The sequence below is a fragment of the Silurus aristotelis genome, assembly GCF_946808225.1.
Source record: "Silurus aristotelis genome assembly, chromosome: 21".
Classification (NCBI taxonomy): Eukaryota; Metazoa; Chordata; class Actinopteri; order Siluriformes; family Siluridae; genus Silurus; species Silurus aristotelis.
The window spans coordinates 12,242,080-12,258,310 of NC_139594.1; the positions used below are offsets into that span (position 1 = coordinate 12,242,080).

The window sequence follows — 16,231 nt, forward strand, 5'->3', positions numbered from 1 at the left end:
ATCTGGTTCCCAAACTGATCTGTAACGTTAGTGATTTTATACACAATATAGACCTATCTAGACCTATCAGAAGGATACTTAAAACAAAACAAAAAAGGAATTTTGCAATTATTTTTCTACTAGAGGAGCAGAAATCAGCAGAACAATTGCCCATATTGTGTTGAAACCATCACTTATAGCAATATAAATTTCATATTTATAGATATTATTGAAATCTTTGATGATAGGGTGATTGTATTTTTTGTTGAATATATGTCTGTCTGTCTGTCTGTCTGTCTGTCTGTCTGTCTGTCTGTCTGTCTGTCTGTATGTATTTATATATGTTTGTAAGAATTTGTTCTTTTTTTTCGAGAGCTCTTGTCCCATCCCCTCCGTACAGCACATCTGTCCTGAATATTTCAGCGTGCTCCTGCAGTGACGTCACAAGACACGCATCAGTATTGGGAAATGACTTTGTAAGTCTACTCATAGTCCTGAGTAGTCATTTTTGTAACATTGCACGTCATTTCTAGTACACACTATTTATCACAGTGGTGTGACATATTAGATATGAGTTTATGAGCAGGGCACCGCTTCACTTCAGTTTAGACTGCACCAGTGTAACTGAGTATACAGTATACTGTACTGCACAATACCCTGGCCACGATGGTGTATGAGTGACTTATTGCCTTCCATAGCGCGCGCGCACACACACACACACACACACACACACACACACACACACAGCCCACCTGCCTAGCGCGCGCGCGCACACACACACACACACAGAGAGCTGATGAAGAGATAACACCCACAGCAGCATTGTCCGGATCATGGGCTTCTCTGAAAGGGATTTCCAGGATTTCCTAAAAACATGTGACCCACTTCTTTTTATTCGATTATTCGAGCTTTCCTCTGGATACTTTATATCGAATAAGAGCATCGCGGTGAATGGGGAAAGTGGGCGTCCTGCGGATTAATCACTAGCATCAGCCAGCTTCAGGTATGTTTTAGGATTTTACAAGAAACACTTGTGTGCGATAGACTATTACAACATTTTTTTAAATAAAATAACCAGTCTGTTTGATTTCCTTTAATCAGACTGAATATTTTTTTTTTTAGACACTGAGTGAGTTACTCCATCACTTCATTCTGAGAATGTGTAAAATATGAAACAATATGAATTTAAACAGAAAAGGGCTGACAATTGATTTTAATGTCTAATAATATGCCTTAATAATGTTTCTCATATATAAAAGACATGCTCTAATTCACCACCCATCATTAGACTGGTCATTACCTTGTAGAGATTGTATTTGTAAAAATTGTAATTAGTAAACAGGATTTTCGGGGTTAATCGATTTATTTACTTTTGTAAACATTTTTAACCCTTGTATGTTTGAGAACATGAAAACATGAGATAAAATGTAATATACCTTTATAAACAAATGCAGATCCCTTATAGAGGTACACTACATACACCTTTCTAGGTAAAAGATGCCTAATGAAGTTACAATGTGTGAATGTGTGAATATGGTGGAATACCATTAAAATAATCGGATGTATATATATATATATATATATATATATATATATATATATATATATATATATATATATATATATATACATTGGGTTTTCTCATTTGGAATATTTAAACCAAGGTAAAAAAAATCCAACTGATAGTTAGTGATAACGAGTATCAGTTTTATGTAATACGGTGTCATTTATAAACAGTTGAGGAAGTCAAGACAAATGTTCATGATGTGTGGCATCTACATCACACCTGCTGCTTTGCTCCCCAAAGATATGTACCAGCTGCTCCAGTATTACCTGAGAGTCAGCACAATTTCGGCATAGATGTCTCATATGTTCCAAAGCTTCAAAGCATGGCTATGTATTATAATGTGAAGAAAGATTTAAAATGCTGTATCCTGGTTAAAAACATGATCTCTGCAATGCAGGACACACCTCTGCTTTAAAGGCAGTTATATCATCACTCTGCTGCAGGATGAAATGCCATCGTTTTAATGATCCAGAGATGTTTCAGTCTGTATTAGGTACCATCTTGCATATTTCAAAAGACAAATGTTCTGGCTGTTGGGCTTGTCATACAAAGATGAGAAAAATCAATTGACCCTTTGCAGAGGATACAGAGTGACTACAAATGGCCAGAGCAGATTTAATAGAAATAGTAACAATATGAACAAGATTTCAACGCAAATAATGAGTGAGATGGCAATAAGTGTGTGTTGTTTGCTAGATATTTAATGAATAACACATGACAAGGTATGCTTATATTGCAGAATAAACCAGAGATTAAATTATTTTCCATAAGCAACACATCCTAGTGTTTTTTTAATCATGTACTACAGCAATTTACCAACGATTAATTGCTTCATTTATAGTGCATTTCTATTGGGTAATAGTATGCTGAATATGCAAAACTAGAATTTCTAGCAATAATAAAGAGTCATTCTGTCACCAGAATGACTGACAGAAAAAAATACAAAGCACTCAACTTACAGTTTTACCTCTGACTGTTGCAAAGTACTGATATTGGAGACTAAATAAACATCTCCTGGCAGATAAATTCACCATATCAATGATTAAACACTTCTTGTGTGGAGCATCCACTAGATATGTCCATGTCTAAGTTTTACTGCAGGAACGATACTGTATTAGAACGAGTGCATAAATATATAAACCTTGGGTTGGAAGTACATGGGTTGGACTAGAAGATAACTTTACTATCACCCTATGGCTGAATGAGCACAAACATCCACAACCACTTTCCAAAATGTAGTAAAACGTCTTTCCAGAAGAGTGGAGGTTATTATAACAGTAAATCAGATGACCGGTACTTTTTACAGATTTTTTTCTTGTGGCTAGCTACAGCAGAATAGAGTTGGTTAAGGTTTATAAATGATCGGGATTGTGAAGTGTATGCATCTTAATCACCAATAAAACATTGTTCTGTTTAGTTTTTTTATGCTACGATAATAGATATGCGGCTCAACTTCTAATTATACATTTATTATATCATATATACTGAAAATATACAAATTAGTGAAGAGGTCACACATGAGAACAAGGGACTATTAATTTTTCTACTGATGCAAATATTCTTGGTGGTTATTATTAAAAGTATGTCTTTGACTACCAGGCTCTAGCTGTCACACACACACACACACACACACACACACACACACACACACACACACACACACACACACACACACACACACACACACACACACACATATTGAAAGTGTCTTTTTCAGTCCCTCTGGAGATTTAGACCGCTATTCGGATAATGTGGCTGGGCAATGAGACGGCAACAGCTCAAACTGAATGTTGCGTCTTGAGCTGTTGAATTCTCACCATGTCAAATCCGCCTGGGAAAGAAATCCAGGAACTGCTGGCTTGCCTGTGATTCAAATCTCAGGGGATTCACCAGCACCAGTTCCGATCTGTTCGTCAAAAATAAAACTCAGCAGCAGCCTGCAGAAATTCAGTTTACATTACAATCTGGTATGTTTTGTAGGTTCTCACTGAGATTTCACACTCAAGATGTCATATCAAGATAATAAGAAATAAACAACAAGAAATCAACGCCATCCAAACAAAATCTTGACGTTGTAAACATTTGTTTTTATATTCACAATGTGATTGCACCTCAGCTAATGTTGCTCATAATGTGAAATGCTACAGGCACTGGCTGAAACGAAATAAGGTGGACAGCCTCACTAATGCCATTATAGAGGTGCACTAATGTATAACACTCACTGGTTATAATGTTACCAGATAATGGAACTATTATGCCTCATTATGCTTTTAAAATGTTAAAAAGAGCTGTTCAGAGTTCCCAGGATGTATCTCCCCAGTGCTGTTTACACTGATACAGTGACTAGGGGGTACAAAAAGACATCAAAATGAAAAATACACTATAATGGCAACGAATATTATATATCATAGCAAGTTCTCATATCTTTCTATTATCTTTAAACTTTATATTAGGAATATTTCAGGAAAGATTATTTTAATTGCTCTATAGGAAATATTTGTTTTATGGTATATTTTTAATATAATTATTTGTATTTTCAAGCATAATCCCATACTTAATAACAAATATAGATAGGTGACAAATCAAAGAAAAAAATTTGCTCTGACATGCTTTGGGGCATTTTTCTGACATTGTTTAGATGCATTTGACTTCTTAAAAGAAATCAATACAAAGTTATTCTGATTGATCACCTTTATCATATGATGAAACATTTATATTCTATTGGGGACAATTTCCGAATTCAAAGGACATAAAGGCTCACTGAATGCTCGGAAAGTATAAAAAAAATAAAGCATCACAGTCACCACATCTTATCACAGTTGAACATCTCTGGGAGATTTTGTATCAACATTTTAGGTAACTATTTCAATTAGTATCATTTTGGCACAAACAGAGGGCATATTTTTTTTGTTTGCAAGAAGGATGTTAAATCCTTCAGTACAGTTCCTCAATATATAAGAAGAATGATATTCATAAACAGTTATGAATAAAATCTTTTATTAAATAATAATGTTTTCAAAGCAAAGCATTTTTCAGGATGAAATATAAACATCGTATAGTGCAGTGGGAATTATTTGGCTTTTTTTCATCAAAGTCATCATGTTAGAATAAGATGCTATGAAGAGGAAAAAGGAACAGATAAACAATCATATCCTGTTGATGAGCCAGATAATGAGCCTAATACAGACCTATAAATCTACAGAGGATTGAAGTATATAGCACAGCCATATTAAATAAAGAAGCGTTATGTGATTCTCAAGTTATATTTTAAATATCAATTCAAGAGAGTCAAGTCAAGAGGCTTTTGCTGTCATTTCTACTATACACAGTGATGCACAGTACACAGTAAAAATGAGACAACGTTCCTCCAGAATCCTGGTGCTACACTAAACAACATAGAGCTACAACACACAACATAAAGCTACATAAAGTGCACAAACTACAAAGAAACAAATACACTTCATCTGTGGACCTGCTCTATTTTCCCATCAATATATAAAGTGAACTCAGACATAATCTTAGATAAATCACCCATTTTCATTTTTATATTCACTGCTAACAATATTTTTCATCATCTGAGAATAACAGCGCATTAAATTAGCACTTAAAACTTTCCGATTAACAAACTAAGTAGAAGAGCCAAAGGAAACATCAGTTCAGTGTGAAATTCCTTCTTATCAACAGAAGTATTCAACTACGAGTAGTACTTCTTACCCTTTTAAGTATTTGCTTTGCAATTAATTTATAACATATTTACATGTTAAATATAAAAGGTTAAATATACAGTTTGTTGTTTTGAGAAGAGTAATATTATAAATCACTCAAGAAAGTCTAACTAACTATGAACATGTCTGTCTTGTTATTTTTCATTTATTTCCAGCATGTCAGAAAACACAACACTACTGCTTTCCAGCCCCACATATTTATTGGACAGCTCTTCTCTGCCGAATGTCTCTGTACCACCGGCACTGCCTGCCTGGGAGACCCCGACCTTCACTACTGCTGCTCGATTCCGCGTTGTGGCCACGCTGGTGCTCTTTATATTTGCAGCGGTCAGTAACCTGTCTGTGCTGCTCAGCGTGACACGGGGTCGAGGCAGACGCTTGGCCTCACACTTGCGTCCGCTCATCGCCAGCCTGGCCTCGGCTGACCTCGTCATGACTTTTGTTGTGATGCCCCTGGATGCAGTGTGGAATGTTACGGTGCAGTGGTACGCTGGCGATGCCATGTGTAAGCTGATGTGCTTCTTAAAGCTGTTTGCTATGCACTCGGCTGCGTTCATCCTAGTGGTTGTGAGCCTGGACCGACACCACGCTATCCTGCACCCACTGGACACACTGGATGCAGGACGCAGGAATAGGAGGATGCTGTTGACTGCATGGATACTCAGCCTTCTCCTTGCTTCCCCACAGGTCAGTGCAGCTCTGTTTACACACAAATATGACATCAGTACCTTATGAATGGGTTTTTTTTTATAATAGATTTATTTGTATGAATCAGTTTCACTGTCAACGTGCTGTTCTTATTTCTTATAAGTAATCACATTTCTGTCATGGAATATAAAAAAATTAAGTTCATCTCATGCTTTTTAGTTTGTGGAAAAGTATGAAAGGAATAACTGAATTGGTTGTGTTCCAATGCTCCAGTGTGTGAATGAATGTGTGAATGTGTGTATGTGTGCATGGTTTTCAGTGTTGGACTTGCATCCCACTGAGGATGTATTCCTATCTCTTATCCAGTGTTCTGCATCTGCCGTGACCCCGGCCAGGATAAAGCACACACATAAATGAAAATAATGTTTGTCTGTACTTTGTGCTGCCAGTGCAGAAGTCCAGTACATAATGCATAGCATTAGCCACAATGTGCACAATAAAGTGCAAATATAAGCCATTGGCTCCTCGGATAGACCTTTAATGTTCCTCCGATTCTGGCACATAAGCTTCCATTTGATTTGAAGCAGGTTATTCAACCAAATGTTGTTGTACATAAAGAGTTCATACAGATATTTGTGCACATTTGTCTATAGACTCGACAAAACCTAAAATTAAGCAAAATCACTACCGAATAACATGTTAGTGCCTGGCTACACCAAAGTGTAAATTTTTGGTCTTTATGTACTATATGGCAGTATTATGTCCTGACCTATGCCATGTCCACAGACTGGTAATCAGGTGCTTACATCTGGTACGGGTGCCTAAAAAGGGGTGATCAACAAAAATATAACAATATATTACCCAATGTCTTCTACTTCTGGCAGATGTCATATATAAAAAAAAACACTGCTATTTATACCCTTGATAAATCCTGATATAGTCCATGTTTAACTGTAAGATTGTGTCTTTTTCTGCATCACTATAATTTGTGTTCAATATTACTGCTTTGCTGAGTGAATGTAAATAATATGTGTCTCAGAGTGCTGATGTTCCCTATGAGATTTTTGTCTGAAATGGCAAAATTCTCACCATTCTAATTCTAACCCTAGATATGTTTATATAAATTATTTATGTGTCTAGCATCCATAGCGCTAAGATTACCAAGTATGTTTATTCAGTTTAATGGATAAAAATTAAGTGTTCTTCACAACCTTATAAAATGCAGATGGGGTTAAACTGAGGTTACAGTACAGTTTACAAAGATTTATTTAGGGTGAACTGGCATGCCATTTAGTGAATACAAGTATTTTATTTTAAGGAGTGAAAACTTAACAAAAATGATCAAATTAGAACTATACACACTAGATATAAAACTCCTTATTAGTCACTCTGTGTTAGTGATAACAGGACTGATGTGAGTACTCAGTGACATGTGACAGGTCATGTGACAAGTAGGGGTTAATGGGTAGTGTAGTTTTTGTGCTGATTTCAGATGTGTGCATTCACTTTAAATTCCCATTTCACGTTTAGTTCCTATTTGCTGTTAAAATAACCTCCATTCTTCATGAAGGATGTTCCACTAGATACACTAGATCCATACTCATACAGCCACAAGTGTGTTTTTTTATTTATATATATAATTTATCCAGTACAGGTGATTTAACTAATGAACATAACAAAATTATCATGTTAGGGTAGTTAGGTCAAAATCCTTTTCAGGCAATAAAATTCTGAAGTCATTGATCCATAAACATCACCAGATGCTAATTAGCTTCCCTGGTGGTGATCTATCGAGCCTGTAATGCTATTTCCAATTGCTGCTTGCTTCAAGGGCTTTTTGCCAGGCTGCCATTGCAGGACAGGCATGATGAGGCTTTTAATTTGACAGTTAATCATATCATTACCTTTGCTCTACCCTGTGTGTAACAGCCTGCCTACATGCATACATAGTTTAAAGCATGAGTACCTGTTTTTTTTTTAAACTGTGTCTATGTCAGCATCTAGTTGTGTGTCATTAACCTTAGTTAGATTTTTTTTTACACAAGCTGCCAAGCAGTTGCACTATTACCTGACAAAACAATACATGATGTTCATCTTGTTTAGCTGATCCTGTATTAATATTTGGTGCTAATTTGTAATTAATATATTTGTTTCTATATCCGAAATCTTATCTTATCTTATCTTATCTTATCTTATCTTATCTTATCTTATCTTATCTTATCTTATCTTATCTTATCTTATCTCATCTCATCTCATCTAATCATTCGCTCAAAACCTCTTGAAAGTATCTTCCAGAATTCAGTCTATACGTATCAACATCTGTGCTTGTTTAAACATATTAAATGTTCATTCTGGAAAATGTATTCACTTATCTATAGTGTGAAGGATGAATGGATGTAGTTCTTCTGGTGTAGCTTACTTGCATGTGTTTGAGAATTTTAATGTTGTTTTGCTTAATATTTCTTGATTTTAATGAGTTAATTTGAGTGAAAATCTATCTTAAAGATTTGCTTATTCTCACTGCCTTCGCACCTCATGTTGAGCTCATGTGTGATTTAGAAGATATTTTGGAAAAAACAATCATTATATGCAGGTAGCCTTGTTGTAGTAGCTCCATCTTTTATTTTAATAGTATGAGTGTATGACTGGCTTTAGGAATTGACAGTAGACATGGCTTGTCATGTGCTAAATGTATTAAAAGACCCTCCAGATATGTCTACGAGGGTTTCTACGGCTTAATATGCAGAGTGATAAATTATACAAATAAACATTGTTAATTGTAAACCGTTATAATAATTGTACAGTATTTTTTATTTTATTTTATGTGATTATTTGTCCTTTACAACTACTAGTCTATTCACTAATCATTTCTCATTTATGTCTCTATGTGACAGTTGTTCATTTTCCAGGCAATAAAGGCCAAGGGAGTTGACTTTGTCCAGTGTGCTACACATGGAAGCTTCCAGCAGCATTGGCAGGAGACGGCATATAACATGTTCCACTTTGTTACGCTCTATGTGTTCCCACTGCTTGTCATGAGCTTGTGCTATACTCGTATACTGATTGAAATCAACCGCCAGATGCACAGAAGCAAGGACAAAGGTGAGTGGCTGTCCTGATATGGTTGTGTAATTGACATGCCCTAAGGTGTAGTAACTGCATATGTCTTTCCAGCAGGAGAGCCCTGTCTGAGACGCAGTGGAACGGATATGATCCCCAAAGCCCGCATGAAGACCCTAAAAATGACCATTATTATTGTTGCCTCCTTCATCATTTGCTGGACACCGTATTACCTCCTCGGAATCTGGTACTGGTTCCAGCCACAGATGCTGCAAGTAATTCCTGATTACGTTCATCATGTCTTCTTTGTTTTTGGAAACCTCAACACGTGTTGCGATCCAGTCATATATGGTTTCTTCACACCGTCCTTCCGTGCTGACTTATCCCGATGCTTCTGTTGGAGGAACCAGAATGCATCAGCTAAGTCTCTCTCGCAGTTTTCTGGCCATAGGAGAGAAGTCAGCGGGGAAGCAGAGTCAGACTTGGGCAGTGGTGACCAACCCAGTGGACAACAAGCACAAATGATTTGAATGTAACTTAATAAGGATTTGTGCCAAGACGACATAGAAAGGGAAATGTGGTGATTACCTGAAATCATGTTTTTACCTCTGCCTTATCTGCCAATCTGTTTCATGTGCAATAGAAATCTCTTATCATCTTCCAACATGAGCTTATACTCTGATGTTAAATTGCAATCTGACCCAGACATAACTATTTAATATCTGTAAGTGATTTTTTTTTTTTAAATCAAAGATCTCCTTGAAACACTATACAGAGCAGGTCATATGTAACCTGAAACTGACACAAATTAGTTTGCCTTGAGTCTGTAATCGATTACACCGACTCTGACATGAATCAGTGACATGTTAATTTGCAAACTGCCACCATTAATTATATGTACATGCATTGTGGTTGTGCTTGGTATAAGTTATAGCTCTTACAAAGAGTATTTTTCTGTTTAAAATCTGCTATTAAAGGACAGTTGATTTCCAAGACCAGCTGTAACTAAGTGCAACATTAACTTATGTTTGGGTGCCTGAAGTGAAAATGCAAACACCTTTGTCAATTATGAAAGAACGCAGCAGGGGATGACCAAAGAACAGCTTTGGTTGTGATACAAAGCTGTTGAACAACACTCTCAAGGATAAACAGTAGCAATATAAACTTAAGCATTACCATAAAAGAACAAATACATAAACACAACCTCCAATTATTTTACGTTACGCTTTATTGTATACTTTTACATGTAGCTACTTGGTGGAGGTTTGCATGTTCTTAATATCTCTGCATGGGTTTACTCTGGGTACATCACACAGCTGGGAACATGTCAGTGATGTCTGCATGTTTGTCTCACACACACAAAAAACTAAGGCATACTATGTACACCTCATTTAAATAATTGGGATTGTTTTGGCCATGGTTATCTAAGTGCTTGTTGTGGCTAGGCAAGTTGTGTTTGATCAGATTGACCAAACTGAATAATAGATGTAAGTGCAAATAAGTAGACCACCTGAGGACCACAGTCTAATGCATTACTTGGTGACATGCTGATTTAAACAAACTTTCTTTCGGCTTCTCCCGTTAGGGGTCGCCACAGCGGATCCTCCGCACGTTTGATTTGGCACATGTTTTACGCTGGATGCCCTTCCTAACGCAACCCTCCCCAATTTATCCGGGCTTGGGACCGGCACTAAGAGCGGCTGGGGATGGTTCCCTGACCAGGGATCGAACCCGGGTCGCAGCAGTGAGAGCGCTGCATCTTAACCACTAGACCACCAGGGGACCGGTGACATGCTGATTTAATTACAGAAAATCTGGGTAAAACACTGATTAAATTGCTATTCAATAAAATATAGCTATTCAATAAAATTTTGTCTATTTGTTCTTTAATTTCAAAATATCACAGCTATATTAACTATTTAGGCTACATTTCTGCAAGGTGGCAGTGCTCCCTGTTCATTAATGTTTTATCACAGGCATGAATGGGCTGTGAATGAAACAGAAGAGCTACTTTGATAAAGGAGATAAGACTTGGATTACAGCAAAGTTACTGACTCTGAATATCTAATGGGAATGGGAGTAATGGTAGAGTAACAGGCTGAGAAAATAAATATTGCAGAAGAAAAAAGTATCCAATAAGAAAGGAATGAACAATTTTGCATATTTTTATTTTTTAACAGATTTTAAGAGAAGGACTTGACATCTGTTCTTCTGCTTATCATGCACACTTTCCTTGGTACGTTTTGATGGTATACTGCAAAAATCACAGCAAATAAACAAAACATCATTACATTGTTTTAAAACAAATATAACATTATTATGTATGTCAAAATATACGTTTTTACTTGTGATTAACAGTTTTTTCTCTATTTCTGTTTAATTCTGAAGAAAAATGTAAATTATAGTAAAATTAATATTACAAAATATTTTAGGAAATAAATTTAATAGTCTCATAATTTGTTATATATAATAAATTGATAATTAATCAACTTTTTATTCATTCAATATATCTTCACAGGCAACTGGCACACGTTTTTTTTTTCTTTTTTCAGTGCACAATTCATGCTTTCAAGCTGTAATATTGTACTCTACACTATTTCAAATAATACAACAAAAACACGATGATATATGTAGCTGTGTTTAGCATGCAGACATTCAACCCAAATATGCAGATGGACAACCTTAACAAATGAGCACATTGTTGACAGTCGCTTAAAGTACTATAAGTAGTAAATATTACTACTTTTGAACAGTATTCATGTTATATCAATTGCAATTTTGCAAAATGTAATATTTATGATTGTAATCATGAACTATTTGTTGTTTTTTTATTCTGTTCATCATGAATTGTGGTGATGGTATCCATTACCACTGTCCTTGTGATGTAACTAAATATTGATGTGGTTGCCTGTAAGACCTTCAGGGCACGTTTAACATATACTGGTGGTTAATGAAACTATTGACAGATAGATTTAAAGACATCTACACAAAACAACGCAAAAATATGCCAGTGATCAACGTAGTAGAGGCTCTTCAGAGAAAAGGGGTTTAAATGTACAATGCCCATTACTGTCCACCTAACCATAATAAATCTTCTCTAATCTTTTCAATTAATAAAACAACTTTTTGTGCTTTATTTAGTGTGATAACATATAGGACTTTTTACTTGTTACTTCAAACACGCATGCGGTAAATGCATTGTGCTTTTTGTGTACTCGGTGCTGACAAACCTGACAGGATTCACCGAAGCCACCGCAATCTAATTGCTTCAGGGCACCAGCAGGGCCGTCCTTATCTCTGAGCAGTTTTAGCATCACTGTCACTGACAAAGAGAGAAATCCTAACACAATCCACACCCCCAATCATCCTCTCCTAAAGCACACACATGCACACAGGCACAATTTATCATACTTCTCCAGTGGAACCATATGTGACAAAAACACATAATCACCGTTTCTTTTATCCCTGGTGTAATACAATATAGGTGACTAATCCCTTAATAAAGGCGATCCCAGTGTAGTAATGTAAATGAGACTGGAGTAAACTGGAGCTAAATAAAATTGACCCTGGCAGACAATCTGGTTTAGCGACTATAGCGACCAATAGCTTTTTAACATGACTTAAGAAAGAATGCACAAATGAAAAAAAAAAGAAACATTCTGAATATTTTTAGTTGAAAAGAGCAGCTATTGAAAATAGGGAACACATTTATGAAGCTGAAGACTGGGATTGTGTAATTAGGTATCATATGCAAGCAGTGAATGTGAACTGAACCAGGATTGGTGAATGAGTCCTTTCTGTTTTTCGAATATTGATGTTTAATGCTTGTTACTAATTGTGGTTTATAATTAGAAAGACATAATCAGATAGACTATATTTGACAAAATAGCTTTAGTCTAATTTGTATTAGATTAGATTTAACTTTGTTGTCACTGAGTACAAATACAGAGCCACTGAAATGCAATTAGCATTCACCGGATCAGGCATAACTCGCTCAAATCCTTACGCTTGCCCATTTTCACTGCTTCTAACACACACACACACACACACACACACACACACACACACACACACACACACACACACACACACACACACACTTTTTTGCCAATTTAACTGATTATTCAATGTAATCAATATAATAAAGAAGTATAAAACATTTGATTTATTCTGTTTTATTTTTGTAAAATACGTAGCAGGCATTTTCATTGAAATGTAAAAAATATATATAAACTGTTCAAATGTTGATGACCACAAATGTTAATAATAATAATGAACTGCCTTAATAAACTTTCTTTCAGCTTCTCCCGTTAGGGGTCGCCACAGCGGACCATCCGCATGTTTTGATTTGGCACATGTTTTTACGATGGATGCCCTTCCTAACGCAACCCTCCCCATTCCAGGCTTGGGACCGGCACTAAGGCTTGTGCAACCCTAATGGCTGGGGTTAGTTCCCTGACCGGGGATTAAACCCGGGCCGCAGCGGTGAGAGTGCCGCATCCTAACCACTAGACCACCAGGGAATGAACTGCCTTAATAAATAATCCCTTAAAAAAACGACAAGCAATTTTCTTTTGCATTTCTGCGCACCTAACTGTACCAAAATTTAACCAAACCATGACTTCAAAACCGAGGTATGTCCCAAATCGTAGATTTCATGTACAGTTACACCCCTACAGTGTTAACTGTGTAGTATATAGATATATAGATATATAGATATATGTCAGAGTTTAGTCCGGTATCACCTCATTAACCATCCGTGTGGAAACATAGCAAAGTTTCTGTTTGGTGTCCTGATAATTTATGTACTTCAAAACATCATAATTACTGTTTATTAGAGTATAAAAAACTTGAAAAGTATTAATTTAAGGTACATATGAAACAGATAAATATGTGCAAATAAGTTGCCATTAATCATGAGTTAATCAGCGAATAAACATTTTAATCGATAAACAGCCTTAATATTAATATGATGTGAGGTTACAGTTACAGTTACAGGTAGTATTAATGGCTACTTTTTTTTACTTAAGTACATGTCAGAACCCGAAATTAATTGCTTTAACTTGAGTAAAAAAAACATAGTCAGTACTTCAATTTTCACCAGATTATTTTAAAACATGAGTATTTGTACTTCTACTTAAGTGTAGGATGTGTGTACTTTTGCCACCTCTGCATTTGCCAGATGGTAAAGGAGTAAATAGACCATGTTTGGGGTGAGAGGTGCTTTGATTATGTTTCTCACTTTCTGTAGGGAGCATTTGCGATCACAGTCTTTGATAAAAAGTAGTTGGACACCAGTGATATAATGAGCATGAGAATGGTGGGCCTTCTGATTTGAGACAGCTTGTGAGGATGCTTTTAAAAGTTCAGCAGTAAAAGTTAAGTAGGACCTGGGATCCTAAGCTTTCATCATATTCATGAGGAACTAAAGATGCTGTTGCACTTTCTTGATAAGGACAGAGGTAATGAGTGCCCAGAAAAAAAAAGCCCTCAGAGATATGGACATCCATGAACTTTATGCTGGTGACCCCTTTGATGTGAATGGGTGTGTGTAAATATATGATCCCTCCTCCTCAGGTGATCCACGAGTTCTCTGGTCTTGAGGGTGTTGAGTGTGAGATTGTTATTTGAGTTCAAATGAGTCCTTGTCTATCAGTTTGGGCTTTTCTGTTTTTAATCTCTGCTTTGTTCTTTTGATTTATTTTCCTGTTTCTGCCCTTTTGTTTAGACATTGGTTTCTAGATAGATTCGGTGGTTTTGACCTTTTCTCTCCTTTTATAGTTAGTCTTTTTTTGCCATTTTGGACAGTCTGCTATTTTTGGGATCCCTTTTTATTGCAGTCATTTTTTGCTAGATTTGTCACAGTCTGACGACAGCCAACAGCTTGTGTTGTAGTTCTCATATGTCAGATTCACTTGACAGCAATGTGACAGCACTTGCTGATTGAATTTATTATAAAAAGTGATATGAAAGTGGGCAACACTGATCAGCTGTGTAACAGCAAGTTTTATTGTTGATGGATTATTGGATTTTGATGAAATGTCTATTACATAAGTATCACAATGTAATTATAAGTGTGTCAAAAATACCACATTTGGATGGCCACTATATAACCATCATGTAAAGAAGAGCAATAACCTACTAGGTAGTTATAAAAATATATGCCCTTTGTCTCAGGTGTAACTCAGGATGATGGCTGATGTACGATAAATGGATATGTACATTTATTGTAGTTGGCATTTTATGCTCGAGTCACTATCTTGCAATGACTATCTGTACTAGTGAAAAAAGTAAATGAGGTAAAAATTATTTCACACATACTTTTACAAATATTTTTTGCTAGTGCCATTAGCTTTTTCAAGTCTGCTGAGGACATTAACAACTTAAACCCACAACCTACCTTTTTGAGTCTGAGACACTTTATCAAAACGCAAGTATTTGACTTGCTTTGGGACAATATACATTGTTAAATGTGATGATAGTAGATGACAGAAGACATGCCAGTCCAAATCTGGTGACCACAAAAGCCTTAGTATATAAGTAAATCTTTTCTCATACTCATTAAAACACTTAATATCCCTCATGCCCTGTAGCCCCTGGAAAATAGCAATCCCATCAAGATAGAACTGTTTTGTCATACAAAAATATCTGATAAGTATTGATTTTCACTGACCTTTTCAGTTCCATTTCAGTTTCAAGACTCTTGTTAACTGCATCACAAGCAGTGCTCTTATTAATTATTAGTTAACCTGCTGCAGGTCATGTCAGCTGCTTCTTCTAGCTGAATACATTCTAAAGCCATTCTAAATCTCTAAAGTAGGTTTTCATGTATTATTTGTAATAAATCCCATCATTTAAAATTGCATTTATCTCAAAAGCTAACAAAGAAATTGCTTTGTATCAGAAGAATTTTTTTAATTCTAAGTTCTATCTAAAACTTTCAATATAAAAAATTGGGGGATACCTTAGGGATAGTGTATAATTCTTGGTTTAAAACAACCATTGCACCCTCTGAAAATGGCCACTGTGAACTCTGGCTCCCGGACAACACACACTCTTCATAAGCTACTAAATGAGCATGTGTGCTCAATTAACCTGTCATGCACACTTAAAAAACATTCATTTACAAGTTCATGTAGTATCACTAATAAAGAAACAAGTCTCTATTAGTGATATTACATGAGCTTGTAAATGAATATTTTTTAAGTGTATATTAAGTATATTAAATATTTTTTAACTCATTGCTGACCTG

General features: G+C 35.9%; 1 protein-coding gene across 2 annotated transcripts; it reads left to right on the forward strand.

The window, feature by feature from the left end:
• The first annotated feature begins 744 nt into the window (after positions 1-744).
• Positions 745-10,454, forward strand: gnrhr1 (gonadotropin releasing hormone receptor 1). 2 transcript variants are annotated; one of them, XM_083524184.1, is made up of 4 exons: positions 745-982; positions 5,427-5,958; positions 8,814-9,021; positions 9,094-10,454. In XM_083524184.1, the coding sequence occupies exons 2-4, from the start codon at positions 5,428-5,430 to the stop codon at positions 9,507-9,509; spliced, it is 1,155 nt and encodes a 384-aa protein (XP_083380310.1). In that variant the 5' UTR covers positions 745-982; position 5,427; the 3' UTR covers positions 9,510-10,454. The 2 variants fall into 2 exon arrangements, with proteins under 2 accessions (XP_083380310.1, XP_083380311.1); XM_083524185.1 differs by having other exon boundaries at positions 9,097-10,448.
• Positions 10,455-16,231: the final 5,777 nt, after the last annotated feature.